The sequence below is a fragment of the Anopheles marshallii genome, chromosome 2 (assembly GCF_943734725.1).
Source record: "Anopheles marshallii chromosome 2, idAnoMarsDA_429_01, whole genome shotgun sequence".
NCBI lineage: Eukaryota > Metazoa > Arthropoda > Insecta > Diptera > Culicidae > Anopheles > Anopheles marshallii.
In genome coordinates, this window is record NC_071326.1 from 9894857 (window position 1) to 9916756 (window position 21900).

Here is a 21900-nt window from a genome sequence, read left to right on the forward strand (position 1 = left end):
GAAGTAGAGCGACACAAATTACAGACGCAAGAAACAGAGCAGAAGAAGAAGAAGAGCAAGAAGAAGAAGCAACTGCCGCAACCACACTCGCACGTCCGCGTCCACGTGTTTCGATCTAAAGCCGCTGATGGCCCCGCAGAATCGGGGCAGATCCTTTGCCTATTTCGTTGCTATTCCGCGCACGATGGACGGCGGTTACCGTTGCTCTATGAATGATCCGCGTCGCGTGAGAATATATGTGTGTGTGTGGGTGGTTTTTTTTTTCTTTTTCTCCTCGCTACCATTAGCATTGTTGGCTGTGATTCCAACGAGCTGTAGCTATTTGCACCATCGAAACGACCACAATGTATTTGGTTGGTGATTAGGTAAAGCTCGTCGACGTTCGCACGCGCCTAGATATGTTATGCACCAAGATAACAGCACTACAACAACGAATCAGAACCGAATGGTTGGCATGTTCACGGCTTTGAGTTCCTGCACGATCGGTTTCCGTTTGGTTGCTGTTTTAGCTTTTGCTTTGCTTTGCGCTGATTATGTCGATCCCAAGCTGACCGGGGGTTTGATAGAGTATCGTTCATACGGTTACTGCCTAAACACATGAAATTGATAAATTAATAGCATTGGTTTTAAGTTGTCTGCAAAGACTAGAACGAAACGAAATAGAAATAGAAAAAAGAGATAGTCATAGAGCGAATGGCGATGAACGTAAGAGTATGGTAAGTATCGCATAAATACACTGCAAGCCGAGTATGAGTAATAAAATCATGTGAGATGAATAAATGAATGCGTTTTTGACGATATACATATATGTGGCGCATTTACATACCTAGATAAGATATACCGAGAGAAAAAAGAGAAAGAAAGAAAAAGAGATGCAATTAGAGATGAGCAAAAAATGGCACTTGAACACGAAACACCAGTCCAGACGGAATGCTAACGCACACGCACGTACGGAAAAGTGTCAAGTGAGCAAAACATAACCTAAAAGAAAAACAATGAACATGAATAACAAGAGGTATGAAACAGGAGGACTCGGTTGCACAGAGGACATCTCTAAGAATCTAAGAAGTTGTCATAACACATAACAGTATATACAGTTGCGTAATAACACGCAATACGGGTGGGCATGTTGCCTTTTTTTCGCACCCCTGCTGGAGGAGGTCTCGCGTCGCAAGAGTGTTGCCCATTCTTCCCGGACCATTCCGAATGGCAGGAAATAGTTGCAAAGCTGGAAGGTTGCTCGCTTCCGTCTTGCCAGTGGTTGAAAGTTTTCCGAGCGGCCTTTTTTTTGGGTTGGGACTGCCAGCCAAATGGAGAAAGCACACGAACGTTTACGACAGGACGGAGGAACATAAACACGTAGCAGCAATAGGAACAAACACAAGCAACAGCATCGGGATGGAAATGTTGCAAAAGAAGAACAGTAAACGACAAATTAATTCCATTACGGGGAATGAATACATTCAACGGGAACGGCTCGGCACGGCTGAGAATTTCATTGATTTGTACCGCAAAAGGCAGGTTGTTCGCTAGCTTAAAGTGGGTTATAACCATTAAATCTGGGAAAAAACACGGTGTCTGGAGTCGTATGCTTTTTTGTCACGAAACGTTCCGGCCTCCCAATTGGGATTGGGCGGGAAGTTGAATAGATGGAAGCATCATGGTGCGATAAAACTGCTAATAAAATTGTTGCTCCTAGCACGCATCTAATGGAATCAGAAGCACATTGGAATCGCTCATTTGACCTTGCCCGCGTCGGAATTAGCAATTAAACAACGCTTTCTGTTGCTTCTTAGCGTCTCATTTGTGTTCGTGAAAAAAAAAACACAAACCAAACCATGGTGGTAAATTTATCATCTTCAAGAAAGGAATTATGCTCAATCGACATTCTGTTGGGAACTTGTTGGGAGTTACCGATCGTCAAGTTGTTTTATACTTCAATTGCATGATCGTATTCCTCTTCGCAATACTAAAAATCTAAACCTTCCAACGTCTCGTTATACTCCCGAGAGTAAACGAATCAAATTAGAGCTCTATTTTTTTAAACAAAATATACAACCACTCAGAAGCGAGTGCAGACAACATGTAGATAGCACATCACTAAACATAAAGATATACAATCCGGTACAATCAACCCGTAAATACGCTCCATCGCCAGCGTGTACACCGCGAGGGGAAATGCAAATGTGATGAAAATTTAATCTGCTTTACCAGATTGTGTAACCATAAATGTGTCCTTTCTGTTGCAGCACGGTGGTTGCCAGCTGGCCCGAGGACTTGCCCCCAAATTGTCCTTGGAAGCTAGGCAAGTGTGCAAAACAACGCAATAAACTTTGTTGGTTCATGGGCTTTACAAAGCTTGCTCCGTTCGCCGTTGACGAATGAAAAAATAGGATGTTTTTCTCGCGCATCTCCAACCCTCGAGAACGGTTCGCTGGAGGACGGCGGCACGACGTGGGGCGTCGTGCGTAGTCTGAAGCGCTAGTGCGAGATGCGGGAAGGAATAGTTCTTTTCACGTTCAGCCTTTGTGGCGGCACTGGAAGCGTGTAGAGTGGATTTGTTTACGGTGTTTCTATTTGTACACGCCCGGGCTGTGATGGGTTTATCGAGAACATGACGAAGTATCTTGGGATATACACGTATGACACGTTATAAAAAAATCAAGCGAGTAGAATGGAAGCTTCATAATTGCTGCACTTTGCGTGGAGCTTCCAAACAAACAAGGTTTCGAAAGGCCATATTTACATAACGTTCTGCTTGTTTCTAAGGGTTGGAGGGAAATTTAATTCGACGGGAGGGATATAAAATATCTTGTCTTGAACATTTGAAAAGATAACAATAAAGCTTTACGGAGTTTTTGACATCAAGTGGTTGTGTTAGAGCCATTCCAGTATTCAGGTTGAGCAGGAGGTAAATGTAGAATCATTTGAGCTTTTCCGAGCTTTTACATAGAGCACTACACTCTAGACTGATGCATACATTAGCAAAACTTTCCAAAATTATGGATACATTAGTCGAGGTCACATTTATCTAGTTTAACTTGAAAAGATTCTATAAATGACACTTGCTTTAGCACGTCGTGTTGTCGTTAAGTATAATTATTGTACAATGTTATAGATTTGAACCGCTTTAAAGACCTTAATCTAAACTGGTGCTAGTAAAAATAATGAAGAACATCAAAACAATCATTTTAGCAATCAGAAACAGCCGCTACGCTCGTAATGAACATATCACCACAAATATAATTCATTAGTACTGTCATAAACATTCGGTATCATTGTATGGTCGGTTTCAGTTCCAGTCCGGTTAACTTTAAGCCTCCAGATCCTTATTTTAGATCTGATAATCAAAAAACAAAAAAAAAAACAACTCCCACAGAAACTTTATGACTCACTGAGGTGAGAGTATCAGAGCAAACACTTGCAGGCGATGTGCTATCATCACAATGGAGGGGAAAGCGCAACTTGAAACACGTTTTGTTGTCTTTAAAGCATGCTCGATGCTGGAAGTGGTGCGGGTCTCCATATCTTTTTACATCAGTGCCGAAGGGTGGCTTTGTGGCAACCAGACGGATCATGCTGCTCAGTGACCTACAGTGAAACATCTAAAGGATCAAACTAAAGACAACAGACGACCGACCGGGTTGCCCTTATCAGAACGTCAGCGTTGAAATAAACCTAAAACACTAGGGGACACGTTCTGCTCGTCCAACTTCTATTGTGCTTCGGTTTCCATTGGCCGGGAAGGCATGTGGGTCTTTGGGTATGTTTTCATCTCATCAAGATTTTGGCGCGGAAAATGGGAAGAAACCTCCAAAGAAAGTCCTCGATCCCACAATGGATGTTTTTTTTGCGATGAAGGAGTCTTCACGTGTGCCATTGTCGGGAAGGAAATTAATTATAGTGTTGGTGAACGTCCCACCAAAGTGTTACGCTGCAAGTTTTGAATTGCAGGTTACACGACTTGAGTGTGAAATGAAACGGAAGGATTGGCATGAAAAAGAAATAAAATGGTCATTAAAACTGATTGGTTGCTTTGATGCTTTCGAACAAGTTGTCGATATTGATCATAGCAATCGATTATCATAAATAGGAAGTCATGCATCCAGCAACCAATGTTTGACATAAAATTATGTTTAATACGATCAAGGTTGAGTGCTTATAAATTGCGTTAAAAAACCCCAAAACCTTATGGAAATTGGAAACAAACAGTTACTTACGAAAGTCAGATTTTTATACGCAATAATGAAAATAAAAGCAGATGGATAAATTTGCAAACCGTTTAACCGCCGTAACCAATCGTTCCTCAATTATGTTATTATTTCCAAGTTAATAAACAGATCGTTACATAAACAGGCTCATTTTTACAAAATTACGACCATGATGCCCATCAAACATCAACACCAGTGTTACCATCAGCATTTAACAAGAACGGTGTCCCAAAACCTTGTCTCAGGCTGCAGCATCTCGGTTTTGCGCCGTTTTCTGTTGGAGCAACCGTTTGCAGGAACAACAACAAAAAAATTCTAAAACGCTCGTAAATGGGATGGAACGGAAGTTTATGTTGGTTTATGCAAATTCGTTCCGAAGCACGATGATGATCCGCTACCGCACTGCTCGATATGTCGTGCCGAGGGCGAACCGCGTCACTTTTACCGAATGGTACATCGTTAATGGTTTTATGTATCTTTGAATGTCGTTATCTGCTGTGTGTTTTCCGGTGGTACACAGAGTAGCAAAAACAAAAACAAAATGAAAGGAAACTTTTGTTCGTTCGACAATATTAGCTGGGGAACGGGGCTTGCTTGTAATGGACTGCTTTTTGTAACTGTTACCAGTATTATTTTTTTGTGCGCCATTGTTGAATAACAAATGTTTCAAAGTTTCTTCCTCTGAAAAAGCACCGATGCCAGGAAGTGTACTGCTTCATATTCTTGAAAAATGAGATATTACATCAAGCACTAAGTATTCTCAGTTTTAAAAATCCTTCTAGCCCTTCCAGGAACTGCACAGCATGAAATATTGATGACTGAAGAAGGTTGCCCTTTCTATTAGATACTTATGCTAGGAAAGGAAGTCAATGGTAGTATTGAATACGTAATAGAACCGGGAGGAAATGGAAAAGTAAGAGCTTCAAGATTTTGCAACATTAATCAAAGTTCGCTTCTACAGCCACTAGGTCAAGCGCGTCGTTATTTATGAGCTCTTAAGGAATTCCCGTCCACTATCCTTCCAATTGCTTGCATAGTATTTGTTCATAATAATTACTAATTTGAAAGCAAGCATTCATTCGAAAGATACGACCTTAGCAATTCGGAATATGAAGCTTTGAAGAATGTCAGAATAGACAAAAAAAAAATCAATGGACGGGAATGCGTTTAATGTCCGTTCTTTGATAGAATAACAGCACTAGAGAAAACTTTTACTGTTCACCAAGGTTTTTACATAATTTGTAGATGGGTCGACGATCCTTTCTCTTCTCTTATTGTGTCTGAACGTTGCTTTGAAACACACTACATCCTTCTCGCCATTTTGCCCTGTAGATGAACTTAGCGTTCGCAACGTCTTACACAAGGTGAAATAACTGTTGAAGAAGAGTTTCGCAAACTTATTACGATTGCATGTGTTTCAGCACAATAAACAGTAACAGCGGCAAAGGTAAAGCAGCGATTCCCTCGGGAGCGTTCTAGCATGCCAACCCAACTTTAGCTATTAGACACAGCTTATAATCCACGAGCATCAGCATTTCAAGTGCGGATATGATGTGTGGAGCTTAGTTTTTCTCATGGCCTACGGTGCTTATTGTTCAAGTTGCTTATGATGTGTGCAGGAAAAGCCTTTGTTGTGGTAAGATAGTTTATGTATTTTTGGCACATGAAAAGAAAACCCGACAGCAATTCGACACAACACTCCTCCGAACACATTCGGAGAGCTTGTCGTTTATTCTTTTATCGTGCCGATCTAATAACAGCACACAAAGATGCCGAGTAATGGACGAAATCTTAGGGTGGCTCACATTAAAAGAATGACCGTACACGGGGACACGCACGCATACACATGCACGTGGACGGGATGGTTCGTGTGACCTATTAGCAAAACAGGCACCGGAAGCCTAGGTCATCGTTGTGCGAGATGTTGATAAATTCACGTACGGTAGCTAAATTGGATGACACTTGAGGGATAGGGCAAACAAAAACAGTTTACTGTTTAACCTCGGAACCACCAGAGGTTCCATCGGCAGGCTAGCTTCACCGCCATCACCAAAGATGGAGGCACATGTCTTGGAAGTTCCAGCGAAGCATACCGTCGGACAGACGGACGAGACGCAACGATAAAACGACTCTCGACTCGCCATCGTCCCGGGAGGCTGAACCATCATGCCGAGGGAAAACAAACGGCCCAGGTGATGTCTTTTCGTGTCTTTCTTGTTGGCTCTTTAGAAATGAGGTGTGTGTGTGTGTAAGCAGGAGGTGAAAAAACTAAAGAAACGGCTCGACACGGGCACCGGAACCGAGTGCCGGAAAGGACTGGCAAATCTAATTTGGCGTGAAGATAGCTGGGCGTCTCCATGCGTTAAGCGAGCGGCTGGGTGTGAAAGGCGAAAGGGCTCCGGGTACAAACGCACACACATACAGCTGTAGCGAGCGGCGCGTATCAACACTTACACTGTTGAGCGCTTGATGTATGCATACATACATTCAGGCGCAACGGGACAGTTTCGCCCGTCGGCTAACGACACACGGGGACGGGTAAAGCAGTTCCTGCTTACCGGTCGCTTCTTCGGTTTCGGTAGTTATTTTTAGTCGACTGAACATGCTTTAGCACTTGCTGATCCTCGTCTCGTCACCAGCATCCGTCAGCTTCCGGCGCTCGTGGTGGAAAATCGGTGGGGACATTTATTGGGCTTAAAGTGAATTTCTATGCCACCCGTTTTATTGACTGCGGGGAAATAGTCGCCAATGATGGGAGAGGCGGCGCGGGTTGTAAGGCGAGCACGTGTGTAGGAGTGTGTTTTGTGAGAAAATGTCTTTGGTGCCTTTGCTGAGTCTTGTTACACGCTTCAGCGATACCAGGCAGGCACGGTTCCTTTTTTATTGCAAGTTAATTTTGATCGTTATTGTGCGAACACAAGGGCATTGGTATGGCGGTATGGCGCTACTTTCTAAGCGTACCAAAAAACCCGCCCAGATCACGCGTCGGTATTGTCGTGATCATGACCGCCCTTTGATGGACTCGCAGGAAGACGTTTTTTTTGTGATGAAGGTACATGAAGTAATGCATCGTTACGGAGCTTACGCTTACGGTGCGCTGGAACAACACACCCGAGTGTTCCGAAGTGTGTTCTGTGTTTTACCTCACATTCCAGCGCTCGTGAAGCGATAACGTGAAGCACTGAAAGCAATTTGTCACGAGGTCCCTTTTTTGTTGTGTTTGTTTTTTCTTTCACCCATTCCTGCTCACTCAGTTGGAAAAGAATGTCAAATAAATCGTTCCAAGCCTGGGCTTCACCTCACCTATATTGAGCGTGGTGGGTGGGTGTGTGTGTGTGTTTTGGGTTTTTTTCCACCTCTATCTGGACGAAATCAATCGATTGGTCCTTGGACGGTCATTACATTCTTTCAATCCTTCAGGAAAACTGTTTATCAGTGGAGGTCACATCGCAACTATGGAGCAGATGGGTGACAGAACGGGACTCGAATGCCCTCTGCCTAACTGCTTCCCGTTTCTGTTTTTGTGTGCTTTTGATCGAATCTTAATGTGCTCCAAGGACGAACCGTTCGAGTGGGAGCGGAAATGTCTACCGGATGTCGATTTCGTATTCGTTTAGTGCCTTTCGAAACGGCCCTTCAATCTTGAGCTGTGACTAGGTGTATTTGTGTCGGCAAGCGCCCATAAGTTAGTGTGCGGAACAGCAATGTGTGGGGGGAATGCTAGGGATCTTTAATCGATAAACGCTCCAGGTCGTCCGGGATACATTGTCCAAGTAGGCATTGAGTTGATGTGTTATATGGTGTTATAAACAGCATTTAAAGATAGGTTAAATTGGAGGTTATTGGGATTGAAGGTTAATATGGTTAACGGATGAGGCCCATTATTCACCTCACATCTCAACAAATATTTCGATTGGACTTCGAGAATACGTTTAAATTTACCAGTACGTCTGAATCTTTCTCCAAGCAAACAACATAGTATAACAATTGAGCGAAAGCCCTTGTCCTATTTACCTTTGTAAAAGGATGCAAATTGTATTCGCATTCTAACAGCCTCTCACAGCGAATGTAAAACCCATGTACCACTCCCAGCGTACAGGAATTGGATACGATTGTCTTAAGCACATACATTGTATTTTTATCCGTTCCAGTGGAAACATTTGCACAAATCACAATCTCAAGTGCAGTCATCGTAGAAGGAGTTTGTATTTCTCCTGAAGCTTTTGAAAGCAACGCTCTGCATCTTGCATGAAAGTGGTTCTGTGTGTTTGCCTTTTTGTTGGTACTGCACGCGTAGAAGTAGATGCGAATTTGATGGTTCCAAAAACTCTTGCACTATCTACACCAGCCATACATACAAGCACAAGTTAGTGCTTTTATTTCCCCCGCAATGGAGCCGAAAGGCTAAATATATTTATTTCGCACAAAATGCACGTTTGTAGGTGAATGCTTAAGGTGGAGTCTATCGAATAATTCAACTACTTGGGTGGAATTTCTAACAAAAAAATAGACAACACAGGGACATCTACGGTGCGCACACATACACGGGTTAGGAACCTTGTGGGAAACGGTGGCACTCGTCGTAGAGTGGTTTTTGAGGACATTTTACAATCAGCGATAAGGATAGCAGAGGGAAGCTAGAGTAAACTTGACACCCGGGTGACGTTAGGTCAGCGTGATGTGCAGTTTAGCTGGAAACAAACCAGTGTAGTGACTGTACACTCTGGTACAGGTTTAACATGTTGCAAAAACGACAAACAAAAGCTGAACAGGAAAGCATTTTTGAGCGTAAACAAATCACGCAATAATAGTGTGTGCGAATATAAAACAGTGTGACGCTAAAACAAAAAAATCTCGTAGACATGAGAAAAGAAAAAAAACAATAGACAAAACGTAAAGAGAACGAAACAAAAAAAAACATGTAAACAACATATGACAAGTTGTAACGTTGCAAATGTGCGCGATTGTCATTTGCAGTGCTTTGGATTCTTCGTTTGTTGTGACACGGAAAGAAGTAAAACAAAAAGTTCCGTTGCTGCCTGTACTGTGGTGCCATTCCAGTTTGCCGTACGCACACTTACTGAAAACAGTGCCGACGAGGTCGGTGCCGAGCAGGAAGCGGCCGCCGTACTTCCGTAGTTGAACTGTGTCTGATAGCTACTGCTGGAGAGGATTTTCTTGTGTGCTGATGCATGGGCTCGATAGGCACTGACACTTAGTTTCATCGTGTATCGCACGGGCCAGAACGCCCAGGGCTGGCCGCAGGAACTAGGATCACATACACTCTACACACACACACACACAACTAGGTACACGCCGATGCTCGTAACCACTAGAGCGTTTTGCACTTTTGCGAACGCAAACGCCTTCTTCACACTGCAAGCACACTCAAACGCACGTCTGGGTGAAGTCTTCAGCCACACCGGTGGCGCACCAACAGAGCCTTTACACTGGCTGAACTATTGCTCATCCTTGGTACACGCGGAGCCTTGTTTAGCACGAAGGAACACGGAAAAAGGAACACAAAACACGTGAAAAATCATTAGGCAAAAGAATTGTTTCTATCCCTGGTCTGCTAGCTTCTGGTGTGTGTCTTGTCTTAACTGTGTGTTCTCGCACTGCTCGGGCTCACATTGTTCGTTGGGGAAAGGTCGCACAGATCCCAAGGTTGATGAGCAGTTGACACTTTTTCGCTTTCTTTCAACACGCTTCTCGATCACCTGGTATCACGCCCGCACGTAACCATCACTGCCCGGCACCGCCAGAAGGACCAGATGTCGGCAAACAATGGGGCGCCATCTTCGCCGCACGCTAGAGGGCGCTTCGGGGCCTGAAGCCAACAGCATCATCATCACGCCGTTTGTTGCCATTTTGCTCACCCTCGCTCCATATTTCGCATTGCCCCGTGGTCACTTGACCTGTCTGCCGAAGGCTACCGTAACGTGTATGATGAATCTCTAGAGTGGAAGAAGAGAGAGAGAGAGAGAAGGAAATAAATAAGAACATTATGCAGACCAAATGGCTAGAGTTTTGGAGTCCAGAATTGTTTGTTGGAGTACTGTCAGCTGGTCGAATCTCATCAGACCGAGTAGCATTTGGCTATGTTTTGTTGTTTGGGGCGAACAAATAAGGGTTTACTTGTCACCCGCCCGAAATCGTTTCACTCGGTCGGCCCCACGTTTGTCCGTGATTAATGAAATTATTAACACTCCGGTGATGATACGGAACACCCCGGAGCGTGAAGTGAGCAACATGAATGGGCAAAAACACGAAAATGCCCATCAACAAATGATTCTTTACACGAAACAGAATAATTACGATGATGGATGGATGGGGCTGGTTTCGAGGGCTGGTTTTTCTATTTAATTTTCATCCCCATGCGTCCATCGATGAAGCGCTATCTGTGTGGGATTATTGGGCTTAATATAATTTTTGCCTTCCGCCTCCGTACGGGGATGTATGCGCCGTAAGCGTACATATGGCGTATGGCGGCAATGATAAGCCACGGTACCGAGAAGGATGGCAGCTGTACAAATTTGTTGTGAAATATTACGAAACCGACCAAATGTCGTTGCCACAAAGACAGATCCAATTTCCGTGTGGGTTTGATTTTCGCTTCCTAGAAGGTAATTTAACGACGGGATTATAGCTTTTTCCGATCCCAACCAAAATATTCGACCGCTCCTTTTAATAGCCCAATTCGGTCCATCCATCCGGGCATTGCTTCATTTTCCGGAGCACAGTGAGGGAAACGCATAAATCAAACATAAATAATCACGAGATCAGCCTCACAAACGGATCGGCACCACGTACCTGGGTTGGCAGGGTTGTTCGCAGGGCTCGAAAGAAATTCGAAACGAAGCCAACTGCCACTAATCGAACGGTTGCGTGCGTTTGCTTCATCGCGTGTGGCCAAGCGCGTACTGGGAAAATAGTTGAGATCGTTCCTTTTTTTCCCTCCCTGGAAATGAATTATGTGAACGATCCGAAACTATGGAAGGTCTCGGACAAAAATCCTTCGCCTTTACTTACTGAAAAGGTCACAAAAAGTAGAGAGAGAGTGACATAGAACTGCACGGGAATGTCAACGGTACACGGGCGGAGGTCACTTTGTTGGCACTGAATTCAAATTCTTTCGGCTCGGCTTGGGCTTTGGCGAGCGCCTTTTATTGGAATCATTATTGCTATTATTCGGAACAGATGTGAAACTTTCCGCAAGATTGATGGTGTGTGAGCGGTTTTGACAGGTTTGGTTTGGGTCCCGGCCCCGGCAGGATTATAGCTTCCGTTTTATATCATCGATTGCTGCCGATTGCTCGCGCCATAATGCCCACGTTCGGTTCGTCCCAGCACTTGTGTGGTTCGAAGCTATCCGATCATTAAATATCATGCGGCTCCTTGAGGCTTTCTACGCGGTACAAGATGCTGCAAAAAATGGCGGCAGGCTGCGCTTCGTGTATTCTCCGCTGAATTTGACGACTTATTTTTCTTGCCCGTGTCTCTTGTTTCGTGACACTAATGTTTTGTGTCGTTGGAGGTGGTTTCCTTTTTTCTTTTTTATTCTTCAAGCCGATCTTTCCATTTCGATCGCATCTATCGACTTAATGTCATTATTATTCAATGAATGATTCAATAAAAAAATGGCCCCAGCTCGATGATGTTATTCAAATATGTCACCAAATACAAGCCTATTATGAGTCGTTTCTGTGCGTTCTTGCTGTGTTATTCAATAATGCGCTTTTAGGACCACACGCTGGCGGTGATGGTTTTATTGGATAAAGCTTTCCCACCCATCATCATCATCATCATCATTTTCAGCGTCTTCATGCTTCTTTTGTGCTTATTAAGACCGCTTGACGATTGACGGAAAAAGCTGCCGCTTAACGCTAACTGGCAAATGATAAATGAATGTGTCGGATCGTAATTTTCAAATTAAGCGTAGCAAAACATCGGTCGGAAGTGTTTGGATGAATAATCAACATTATGTTTGCATCGTGTTGGAAAAGAAAATTTTTGTTGCTTAATGTCTTATTGAGCGAATTTAGGTTTTTGTAATAGCCACGGTAAGTTTCCTTCTATCTGCTGCCGAGTAGTGAACAAATAGAACAATTATAAACCATGCTTCATTACTTCTTGTTACATAAAATAAATGATGATGTTCGGTGTGGTTTTCCATCAATTTTCAAAGTATTGGAGGCGATCAAAGATTTGGCCTTTTTCTTCTTTCCTTTCCCTCTTTTCCCATTTGTGTAAGCGTGTTTATCCACATAATAAATAGAACAACTTTCACAGTGTAATCCTTCACTCGTTCTTTCCATTTTCCCACACCTCTTGCGTAACTCAACCCGGCTCGAACACGGCCACCCTACGCGCTGACCAAATTGAACACCCTTCTCCATCTCCACTGACCGCTCGACGAGTTTGACCACCTATGCGAACTGCTGTCACTGGCTGTTTGGCTCGGCTAGTTGTTCACATTTTCCGCCCTGTTTACCGAATCCGTGCGAAAGCAACTCATCGGTGACTCAACGGAAAGCTATCCGCCCACAAATAACAAACAACCACCGAAAGCGATGCCCGTCCCAGTCGCTGTCGCTTTTGGGTTGGGATGCGTTATCGATGTGCGTCGCCACATGTCTGTATGTATTTTTTATCATTCCCGCGCCAGTTCCGACCGTTCGCTTTTTCCAGTGCCATTCCCAGTGAATCAATGCAATCGTCCCGAAAATACGTTGCCGTTGCGTTGCGGTGATTGGGTTGCGTGGCAGTGGGTGCGTTTGTTGTCCGTTTCGATTCATTGGCCGGTCAATAACTTTACCGAAAGAGTTCCCAATTGAAACCGAAATGGAATCGTCCTCTTAGTGCACACTAGAGGGTACAAAAAAAAAAAAACAGTTGCGTCATGTTTTGCCTTCATTCGTTTCGTAACAAGAGGTAAAGTTAACATTATGTTTATGACATTCACAGAATTAAATGCAACACCACTCGAAAAAATGGGTGTTTTTCCATAAAAATGAGCACAACGAAGTGAGATAAATGCAGTTCTTTTAATAGTAGTGCATCGCAATAGTGTATCGTTCAATAATGTTAAAAACTCAACGAAAACTCAGAACTTTTTGAAGAGGTTCCACTATCAGAGAACAGCAGAGAAATGTTTGCTATTAATATACATATAATTATTCGAACGAATCCAATCCCTCCTCCAATACTATTCATTTCCAGCAAGACATAAATTGGCACTTCCAACGACCCGAATTCAGGTTAAGCATAACATTTTTATTCATTGGTGTATTCGTTCTATATTTTCGTAATGGTCCTGTCGTTTTGTCAACATTAAATCCATCAAATTCTGTCTTTGATAGGATTTTTTTGCTTTCAATGTTGTCCTTTCTTGGGTAAATCACATTTTACTTTTGCTTGCTATACATTGCGACACGATTTTCTATACAACTGCTGTTTATTGGGGGTACAAAACAGATGGTTTTGACACCTGCTACTGATTATACGATTGTACCGCCAGATTGATTTACAACGCCCCAACATTCTTGTCTTGATTTGCATCGCCAGAAACGTTCCCTATTAAATAAAGTTGTTTCAAAAGCAAAGGTTGGTGAAGTTGTGCATAAATTTGCTACACAGAATTTTACAGAACATTAATTAATTTATCTTTTAAATCTACGAACGATCGTAAATTCAGGAGAGTTGAAACCATATTTGTCAATTTGGCTTTAAATTTCTTTTAGCTACTGTCAGTTATGTTAGCAATGAATGCAATGTTCGAAAAAAGATCATGCTTCAAATTGTATTTTTAAGGGTGGAATATGTTTGTTCGTAAAAAAAAAAACCTTGTTTCGTTTTGTACCGATTCGATTACATGCTCACCCAAAAGCATGTCCGCTCGATGATTGTGTTCGATCCTTACTCGACCTGCCCGGGCAAACAGCGGTCGCCTGCACTGGCACTGATTCCTGCCAAGCAATCATGCGTGTCGAATAAAAATACAACATTACAGCTGAATCCATCCATTGGCAATCGCTTCCCCCCGCCAAATGCCACTCGGGGAAGACACGTCTTAAGTCGGCAGGGTTGTGGCGTGATCCCCGAAGTCAAAATGCTAGAAAATGGTCATTGTTTTACGATCCTTCCGTCAACGTCGTAGCTCACATACCGAAACCGGAACAGGGACAGGGCAGTAGAGCCCACCTACAACGAATCAATCGATTACAAGCTTTAATGGCAACGGCGGTAAAGACAATCCGATCACATCCGTATTTTTAACGATTTTCTACCTTATCAAAGTAGGTCGGCACGATATAAACAGCGTACGTGCGTGCATGAGGTTGATGCTTCTTGGAGAACAGAAACCCCTTTCTTTGTGATGAAGTGAACAGTGAAGTACAGTGAAGCGATTTAAATGCGTCCTTTACGGATGTAGTGCGTGTATGTTTAATGGATAATCCTATGGTAAGTATTCCAATGGTTTTTTTTTAACAAACAACTTGAGCGTCATTTAAATTCTGAGTATGATACCCGTAAAGGATAATACGAACCATTTATAAAGAAATCAAGTTATATAAAGGACACTTCGTCTCCATATTTTCAAAAACATAAACTAATTGTATTCTCACATTTGCAGCCGTAGCCGGGTTCGTAGCAATGTTGGTGTTTGTCCGGCGTACTTGTGCGAGCTTGAGCTGACCGCTTCCAGCATGTTTGTTGGGCGACGAAGCAGAAAATGTGCCACTAATTGGGAAAACCTGCACATTGTTTAATTAAGAAAGTTTTGCTCGCTTTTTGGAGTGACGGTATATTGCTCCACTATTTTCTTGCGCTTTAGTTTGTTTGGTACGGTTCAAGGGTGGCCAATGGAGCACGTCGAAAGTTCGGTGACATTTTGTGTTGTTTTATGTTTTTTTTTTTTGTTGCGAAACCTTTCTTACCAACTTTCTATGAAGGTAGGGTTTCTTTTACAAATCACTGTTTTGTTGACATCACGTATTGTGGAAGTTCAAGGGTGAATTATAATTTATTTGTGGTTCAATTTTTGGTGCAGTGATTTGTTTTTTGTGTAACAACAAAGATGAATTACACGATTATCACTCGATAATCGAAAGCGATCTCGAAATTGGTCTCGAAAATCGATATAAAAATGCATTAAAATTTGTTTTGCTTACACCAAATGGAATTGCACTCACGTAGAAAGAAAAAAAAACAATGAATATACCACTGTTAATCTCCGCTTCGGAGCTGCAGAGCCGTGCAAAGTGATGAGAACTTAAAAAAAGAAGCTTCGGATGAAAGTAGCGTAATGTACTTTCTCTTGCACGCTGGTAGGTCAAAATCGAACCCTAATTGACGGCACGCATCGAAATGCAAATTTCGAACGATCAGCTTTACACCAATCGAGACTGGTTCGTTCGATTGCACCAAGGGAATAATGTGTACGTGTTTTGTTAATATTCGCTACATGGTTTAAATTGGGGTCCCAAAATATGTTGCAAAATGGGACAATATATAATAGCGCTATGTTGTAATAAAGTTTTGTTGCACACTTATTTAGTAGAAATGCTGTGGATCTTCAAGACCTTATGTTGAATATGTAAAAAATGTTCCACAATCGGCCTTCTCCTCTTCGCTTGTACCCGAGTGCAACTTTCACCAGACGAGTCGCATCGTTCCAAAAGATATTTCGTTCATTCACAAGTGCACAACAGTCGGGTCTGTTTGCCACCAGTCTGTTGCCGGCGATGCTGCAATGTGGTCGAGGCGTTTGGTTCACGTGACGTTTGTTGCAGTGCTCAGTTTTACCGTCCAGCAATGTAGCGCCGGTCCGCGTTTGGGGGATGAATTCATCTGGGGAAACCGCGACGACAGCACGGATCGCGTGTGCCTGTCACAATCGGTTGTTATCGAGCCCACCTGGGAAGCATTCTTTAGCTTCTTTCGTCCCATCACGAGACTTGTGTCTTTCATACCACCTCGGGTAAGAGGAAGCGGTTTATGCGCACGGCTTGTTGTGCTGTGCGTAATGTAAACTGTAAACCATGCTATCTTATTGCAAAACGTGTGCTTATTTCTTTTCCACACTTTCAACAGCCGGATCAGGTGATACGTTACATACGCATCTGGACCGATGCACCAATCTATCGGTTTCGGGCCGAGCTGGTACATGGTGGCGTTGGCACTAAAGCTCCTGTTGCTACGATCCTTCAACTGAGCCGTCACTGGATGTTGTTTGCAAATATTGTGATTTATTGCTCCACAGTACCACCCTAGCTTTTAAGTTCTGGCTGGTCGTTGTTCGTCATCGTCGAAAAGTCGTTGATTGAAAAGTTTTGTTGTTAAAAATCAAATAAAAGTCATAAACTCTTCAACAAAACAAGTGTATTGTCGCTTGCATGTTGTGGTATTCTAATAAAAAAAGTGTTGTTTTACAAAGCATTTTTCCATGTAACATTGAACTGAACGTTTGCTCTTTTATCGAACCCAAGTGTCTAGTTTCAGCATGATTGCCTTGGAGCACCACGCTCCTTGGCGAAATTCAATATTCTACCTACGAGTCCGCAATGCCATGTTTGAATGTTTTCGTAACCTTTTTTTTCATTCAAATGACATGTAAATGCCTGTAACGGTGGCGAATGGTATTACATATCCAGGGCATCTTTTGTAATATGATTCTAAAAGGATTCCACCATTTTAATTAACATTTTCTATTCTTTACAAAAATAAATGGAGACAGATGGTAAGTGAAATAAAATAAACTATTATTTTGTACGGGTCGTACGTAAAAATCTAGTGTAAAGTTTATGTTTGAATTAGAAAGCGTGGAATACAATAAGAAAATGGCAGTCATGCACTGAGAAGTTCATCAAAAAAGAAAAAATCAAAAGATCATTTATGGTATGGATTCCAGCTCAATAATTGTATTTCCAGTTTAGATGATCTTAGGTGGGGTATTGAATGTGTACGTGTCGCGAACCTCATGATTAGTACATCCGAATACTGTCTGCAAATATCAATGGATGGAGCTATCTCCCCTCGATAATAGAACACATCGTTCCTCGATCGCATCGACCACCAGTGACGCATTCCGAAACATACATCCTGCGGCAACACAGTCAACGTCCAGTTGGTGACATCGTGGATGACGACATCGTTTGACAACCGTAGCAACGGACGATAGTCAAGTAAGGCGAAGATGACAAAAGAAGAAATAGAGTAGAGATAGGAAACGAATCGAGAATCAGAATTCAGAGTATCGAACACAAGCTTCGTAATACGTTGCCGAATAAGCATTTAATGAAAGAAATTTCAAACTAAAGTTTATGGTTAAAACAAAACAATTTTTTGTTGTCCACGACATAGCATAAGTTTTATTAGTTATTGTGAATTTCAATTGAATTATGCTTGTCATCAAAGCAAAAGACCAATAATACACCCCTACTAAACCGGGAATGAACTGTTTAGAAAGATTTTTCTCAAACATGTTGAGCTAAAGACGCATACAATGGCGAAGGAATTTTAATAACGAATAGCTTCCACAAATATGTCCCAACCATTCTTTGCAAATGAATCTAGGCTGGACGGCAATAAACAAGGACCCGTTCGGGTCAGCACGTGGCTCAACTATCCGGCCTCGAATGTTGACATTTGATCCCAGGCTTGCAAGTGACATTTATTAAAACTCGTCCTTCGTAGGTAAGTGACGTGAAAGGGAAAGAGGTTTCGTGTAACCCCAATACAAAAGAATGGGTGTTTTTTTTTGTTGGGTGTACTGTTACTTGTCAACTTGAAAGAGGAAACCGGTCCACCCGATTTAAGGATAATTGATAAAGAATGCAGTGCGCAATAATGCTGTGGTGTGAATGTTCTTTATATGTTTTTCTACGCGAGTAACCCAATTATGGTCAACTTATTGATTGTGTGTGACATTTTATGGGCCAATGAAACAATCTTTTCAAATCAAATTACGCATTTTGTAAACAAACTGGGAGCAAACACGGTCGGCTTGATAATCAAACTGAGTGGGGCTAAAATTAGATCTACTGAAAACTACGATTGTATAGTTACTGTCCATTTGTGGGTGCTGCTTCGTGCTGTCCCCCCTTTCTGTGACCACCTATGGAAGAATACCCTTACCAAACCCAAACCCAAATTCAGCAAAGCAAAACGAACGGATGTGACAAACGTTTCGTCCATTTAAATTCATAGTCCCAAAACTTTGCTTCACCTACGTCCAACCAGCCTACGTTCTACGTATTTGGCATTCGGTTCAATTTTGATTACGATTCCGTTTTCGGAACCGTTCATCCTCGGGAGAGAAGTTCAGCTTCTGCTGGCGGTGGTCTAACAAAATTATCTTTCCTTAGGCGCATCCCGTAAACCCATCGCCTTACGCACTTTGTGTGAAGGATGGTCTTTTCGTCGACAGCTACAAACAGAACCTTATCCTTTTCGGTCTCGGCAGTTCTTGTCCAGTCCACGTTGCAAAATTTAAATACATCAGTTTTGGTCAGTACGCTTGTCAAGCCTTTTCTGTGGAGTTGCTTGTTTTTCTTGGTAACAATATAATTGAATTTGTCCGTTCGGAGAACACATCAGCCAAGTTCACGTATTGAAGACACAAACAACCTTTTTCCTGAACAAGGCGGTAGGTGATATACACAAAATTTGATCTTTTATCACCGGAAAGCATTCAGTTCCATCGAACTGTGCTTTAAAAGCTGCAGTTTTTGCGCTAGTCCCCAGACTCTTTCGAGCTCCCGAAAGTCACTTTAGGGAGGACAACTTTGTTGGAGCTGTGTTTGCAATTGGAAGGGGTTTTTTTCGGTAAAGTTCTGGTCAATCAATTGTATTGAAAGAAAGTTTGGTGGTTTGTAGCACAACTGTCTATGCCTCATCCAAAGACACTTGTGACAAGCACGTTTTGTTCGTTAAAGAGTTTACAAGCAACGGAATAATCAAATAAGCGGGAAGAAACGTGGGCAACAACATCAACCATCTAATATTGGCAGTTTATTGCGACGGAAAGTGGACCATTAACGTGCCATTACGCGGGCGTGTCTCCAGCGTGGACCATTCTGGTTCGTTTAGGTCAAACACTCACCCACGACAGGGAAGGAATGTGATTCATCTTACTTTTGTTCGAGAGCAAACACATTTTTCAACATCAAAAACACTGTGTAACGTTTGGATGGCGCGTAGATAGAGCAGCAAAGTTCAAACAACTTTGCGCTATGCATGTTATCAGCTCCGGGTGCTCCGCTAACTGCGCGCCTAATAAAGCACAGACACCAGCGAGCCATCAAGCTGCTTGGGTTGAGCTTGGGGACGAGCTAGGAGGAGCTGTAAGGAAGAGAAGCAAAAAAGAGTAGAAAATATTACTTCGCACTTTAGTGTTTGATTTCTTCCCGTTTGCTCATTGTTCAACGTTCCATATCGTGCGCTTTATGTCGTACGCATATTGCAATAGAACTTTTTGGAACCTGAGCGATCGGTTCGCTGGAAAGTAGGTCAAAAGGTTGTTTGAACTTTCGCCGAAATGAAGCTAGGGACTGGCAAAAAGTTGAGCGAAAAATACGCTCGCCCAAATCAAACGGGAGTTCAATCAAACGGTGTTGTGTAATGGAATGTTGGAAGCTTCCTTGCTACCGAGTGTCGAAGATGACAGGAGCTCGTATCTTCTCAAATTTACCTACAGTGCAACTTACTTTGCACCGTGCGCGTACTTTTGTGGTACGTTTCGTTTAGTTTGCTGAATGTGTACTATTTCTTTCGACGTTCTTGCCGCATGTCGTCCAATGTTTTTCAATTATCTTCCTGCGTTCATACCATTTTCCGTGAATGTTCACAAAGTACATAACAGTGGTGCAGAGGTATAATGTTAGTTCTGATTTGTTACAAGGTGTCTGATTTGTATGAAAGTCTCAACTTTACTTGCAATAGTACCAACTGACAACATGTCAGAATGGAAAACTGCATGCAGCTACTCCTTTATGTCGTAAAATACACATTTGACACCTTAAACAGACACTGTACACTAATGACATTGCATAAAGTTTTTCAAATAACAATTAGTGTCTGCTAACAAAGTATTGGGAGCTTGCTAGAAACTTTGCTGTGAAGGCTGTAGCTTTCTGCTGTTTAGTTTAACACTGCCGTTTGTTCGAAATTTCCTCCACATAGAATACTTTGCGGTTGCGGTTAGTACCCAACGTTGCGCGTCCAACGGATGCTAATGTTTTTATGCTTGCAAACCAACGGAAAAAGTCCTAGAATGGTGTGAAAAAGTATGTTAGCCGAGAATTTGCTCAGTTTGAATACTCGAATACGGGAACATATCGTGAAGTGGTAACGCTTGAACAATGCTACTTTTACTTATTGTTTAACCACAAAACGTAAGCAGCATAATTTTACTAATGGCTGCAACTTCCTCATTGTACACCCTTCAGGCTTTCCAAACATTGCCAACTCACATGAGCTCACAGCGCCGCAATGATGGGTGAGCAAAGAATTCTAATGGAGTTGAACCAAAATAAATTCTAATCATGAAATATATGAGCTTGACGCAATTATGCACGAATTCCCTTCATCAAACCGTGCCGACGGGCGCGTGGAAAAGAACAAACCACCAAATGCTAGAGACAATACGTCGTAAATATATACCGTACCACTTGCTGACAGACATGTGGGCCGCCCATGGTTGCTGCGTGTTTATTGCAAATTTTACCACAAAAACACACACCGGCAGCCGGGAATATTAATTTCAATTTATGAGAACAAATCACGCCACTTGTACTCACCATATATGGAAAATATGTGCAAAAGTACAGGCACGTTCGTGGGAAACGTAAGCGGTGCAGTGAAATGTAAGCATGGTACGAAATTCGTAAAGCATTCCATCCCGAGATCCGTGGGATCGCCATTGAACTTGGCATTGTGTGGTAAAATCTTGAACTTCCCCCACAGACATAAAATGTTGCTTTATGGTTTATTTACTTGGAGGTTAAAAACAGTTGGGTAAAAGAAACAATGATAAAATCATTGTAATTGCAAGATTAAATAAAAAAAAAAACACCCTTATTACTTAAGCATGTTAAGCATTGCACATATATCTTGTTGGGGTACGTTGAACACAATCAAAGTAAATCATGTTTTACACCAAATTAATCATTGAAATTAACTTCATGTGCAGTTTAGCTGTGATGTGAGCTAACTTTTTCTGTTGTGTTTTTGATTTTTTTTTATTGCCGAATGCAAGAAGATACCGGTAAAAGTTTATACTTCTGCAACACCAACAGGCGGGAAAGCGGAAAAAACACTCCGAGAAACTCCGTACGAAATAAAACTTTGTGGCAAAATTCAAACCACCAACAACAGCTTGAACCACATTTTTTCACTTTACTTGAGTGCAAAGTTCGGAAAAGCACACGAAGAGAATGATTTCAAACTGCCCATTTCTTGCAGGTATGTTTGGTGTGCACGCTTTTCTATTCGATTGCTAATAGGCACGTTGAAAGAAGTGAAACAAAGAGGCTAAAGTCGGGTGCCGGAAATTCATAGTCTTGCTACTGGTTGACGATGAAATTAGCGGAAATAGAGTTTGTTGATTTAGGTGGCGCCGTGTACTTTTCAATTGAACGGATGCCGAAGAGTTTCAATGAGCATTATCGGGGTTTTCCGAACCATC

General features: G+C 42.4%; 2 protein-coding genes across 2 annotated transcripts in view; one reads left to right on the forward strand and one right to left on the reverse strand.

Moving 5' to 3' along the window:
- LOC128709654 (uncharacterized) overlaps positions 1–9405 on the reverse strand; it is a 42035-nt gene extending 32630 nt beyond the window's left edge. Inside the window, exon 1 of the mRNA XM_053804660.1 lies at positions 9293–9405. Coding sequence (XP_053660635.1) covers positions 9293–9405 — 113 coding nt within the window. The remainder of the gene's footprint in view (positions 1–9292) is intronic.
- A 6561-nt stretch (positions 9406–15966) lies between these two features.
- On the forward strand, positions 15967–16487 carry LOC128709254 (uncharacterized). Its single transcript, XM_053804242.1, has 2 exons — positions 15967–16194; positions 16308–16487. The coding sequence occupies exons 1-2, from the start codon at positions 15967–15969 to the stop codon at positions 16485–16487; spliced, it is 408 nt and encodes a 135-aa protein (XP_053660217.1).
- The last annotated feature ends 5413 nt before the right edge of the window (positions 16488–21900 follow it).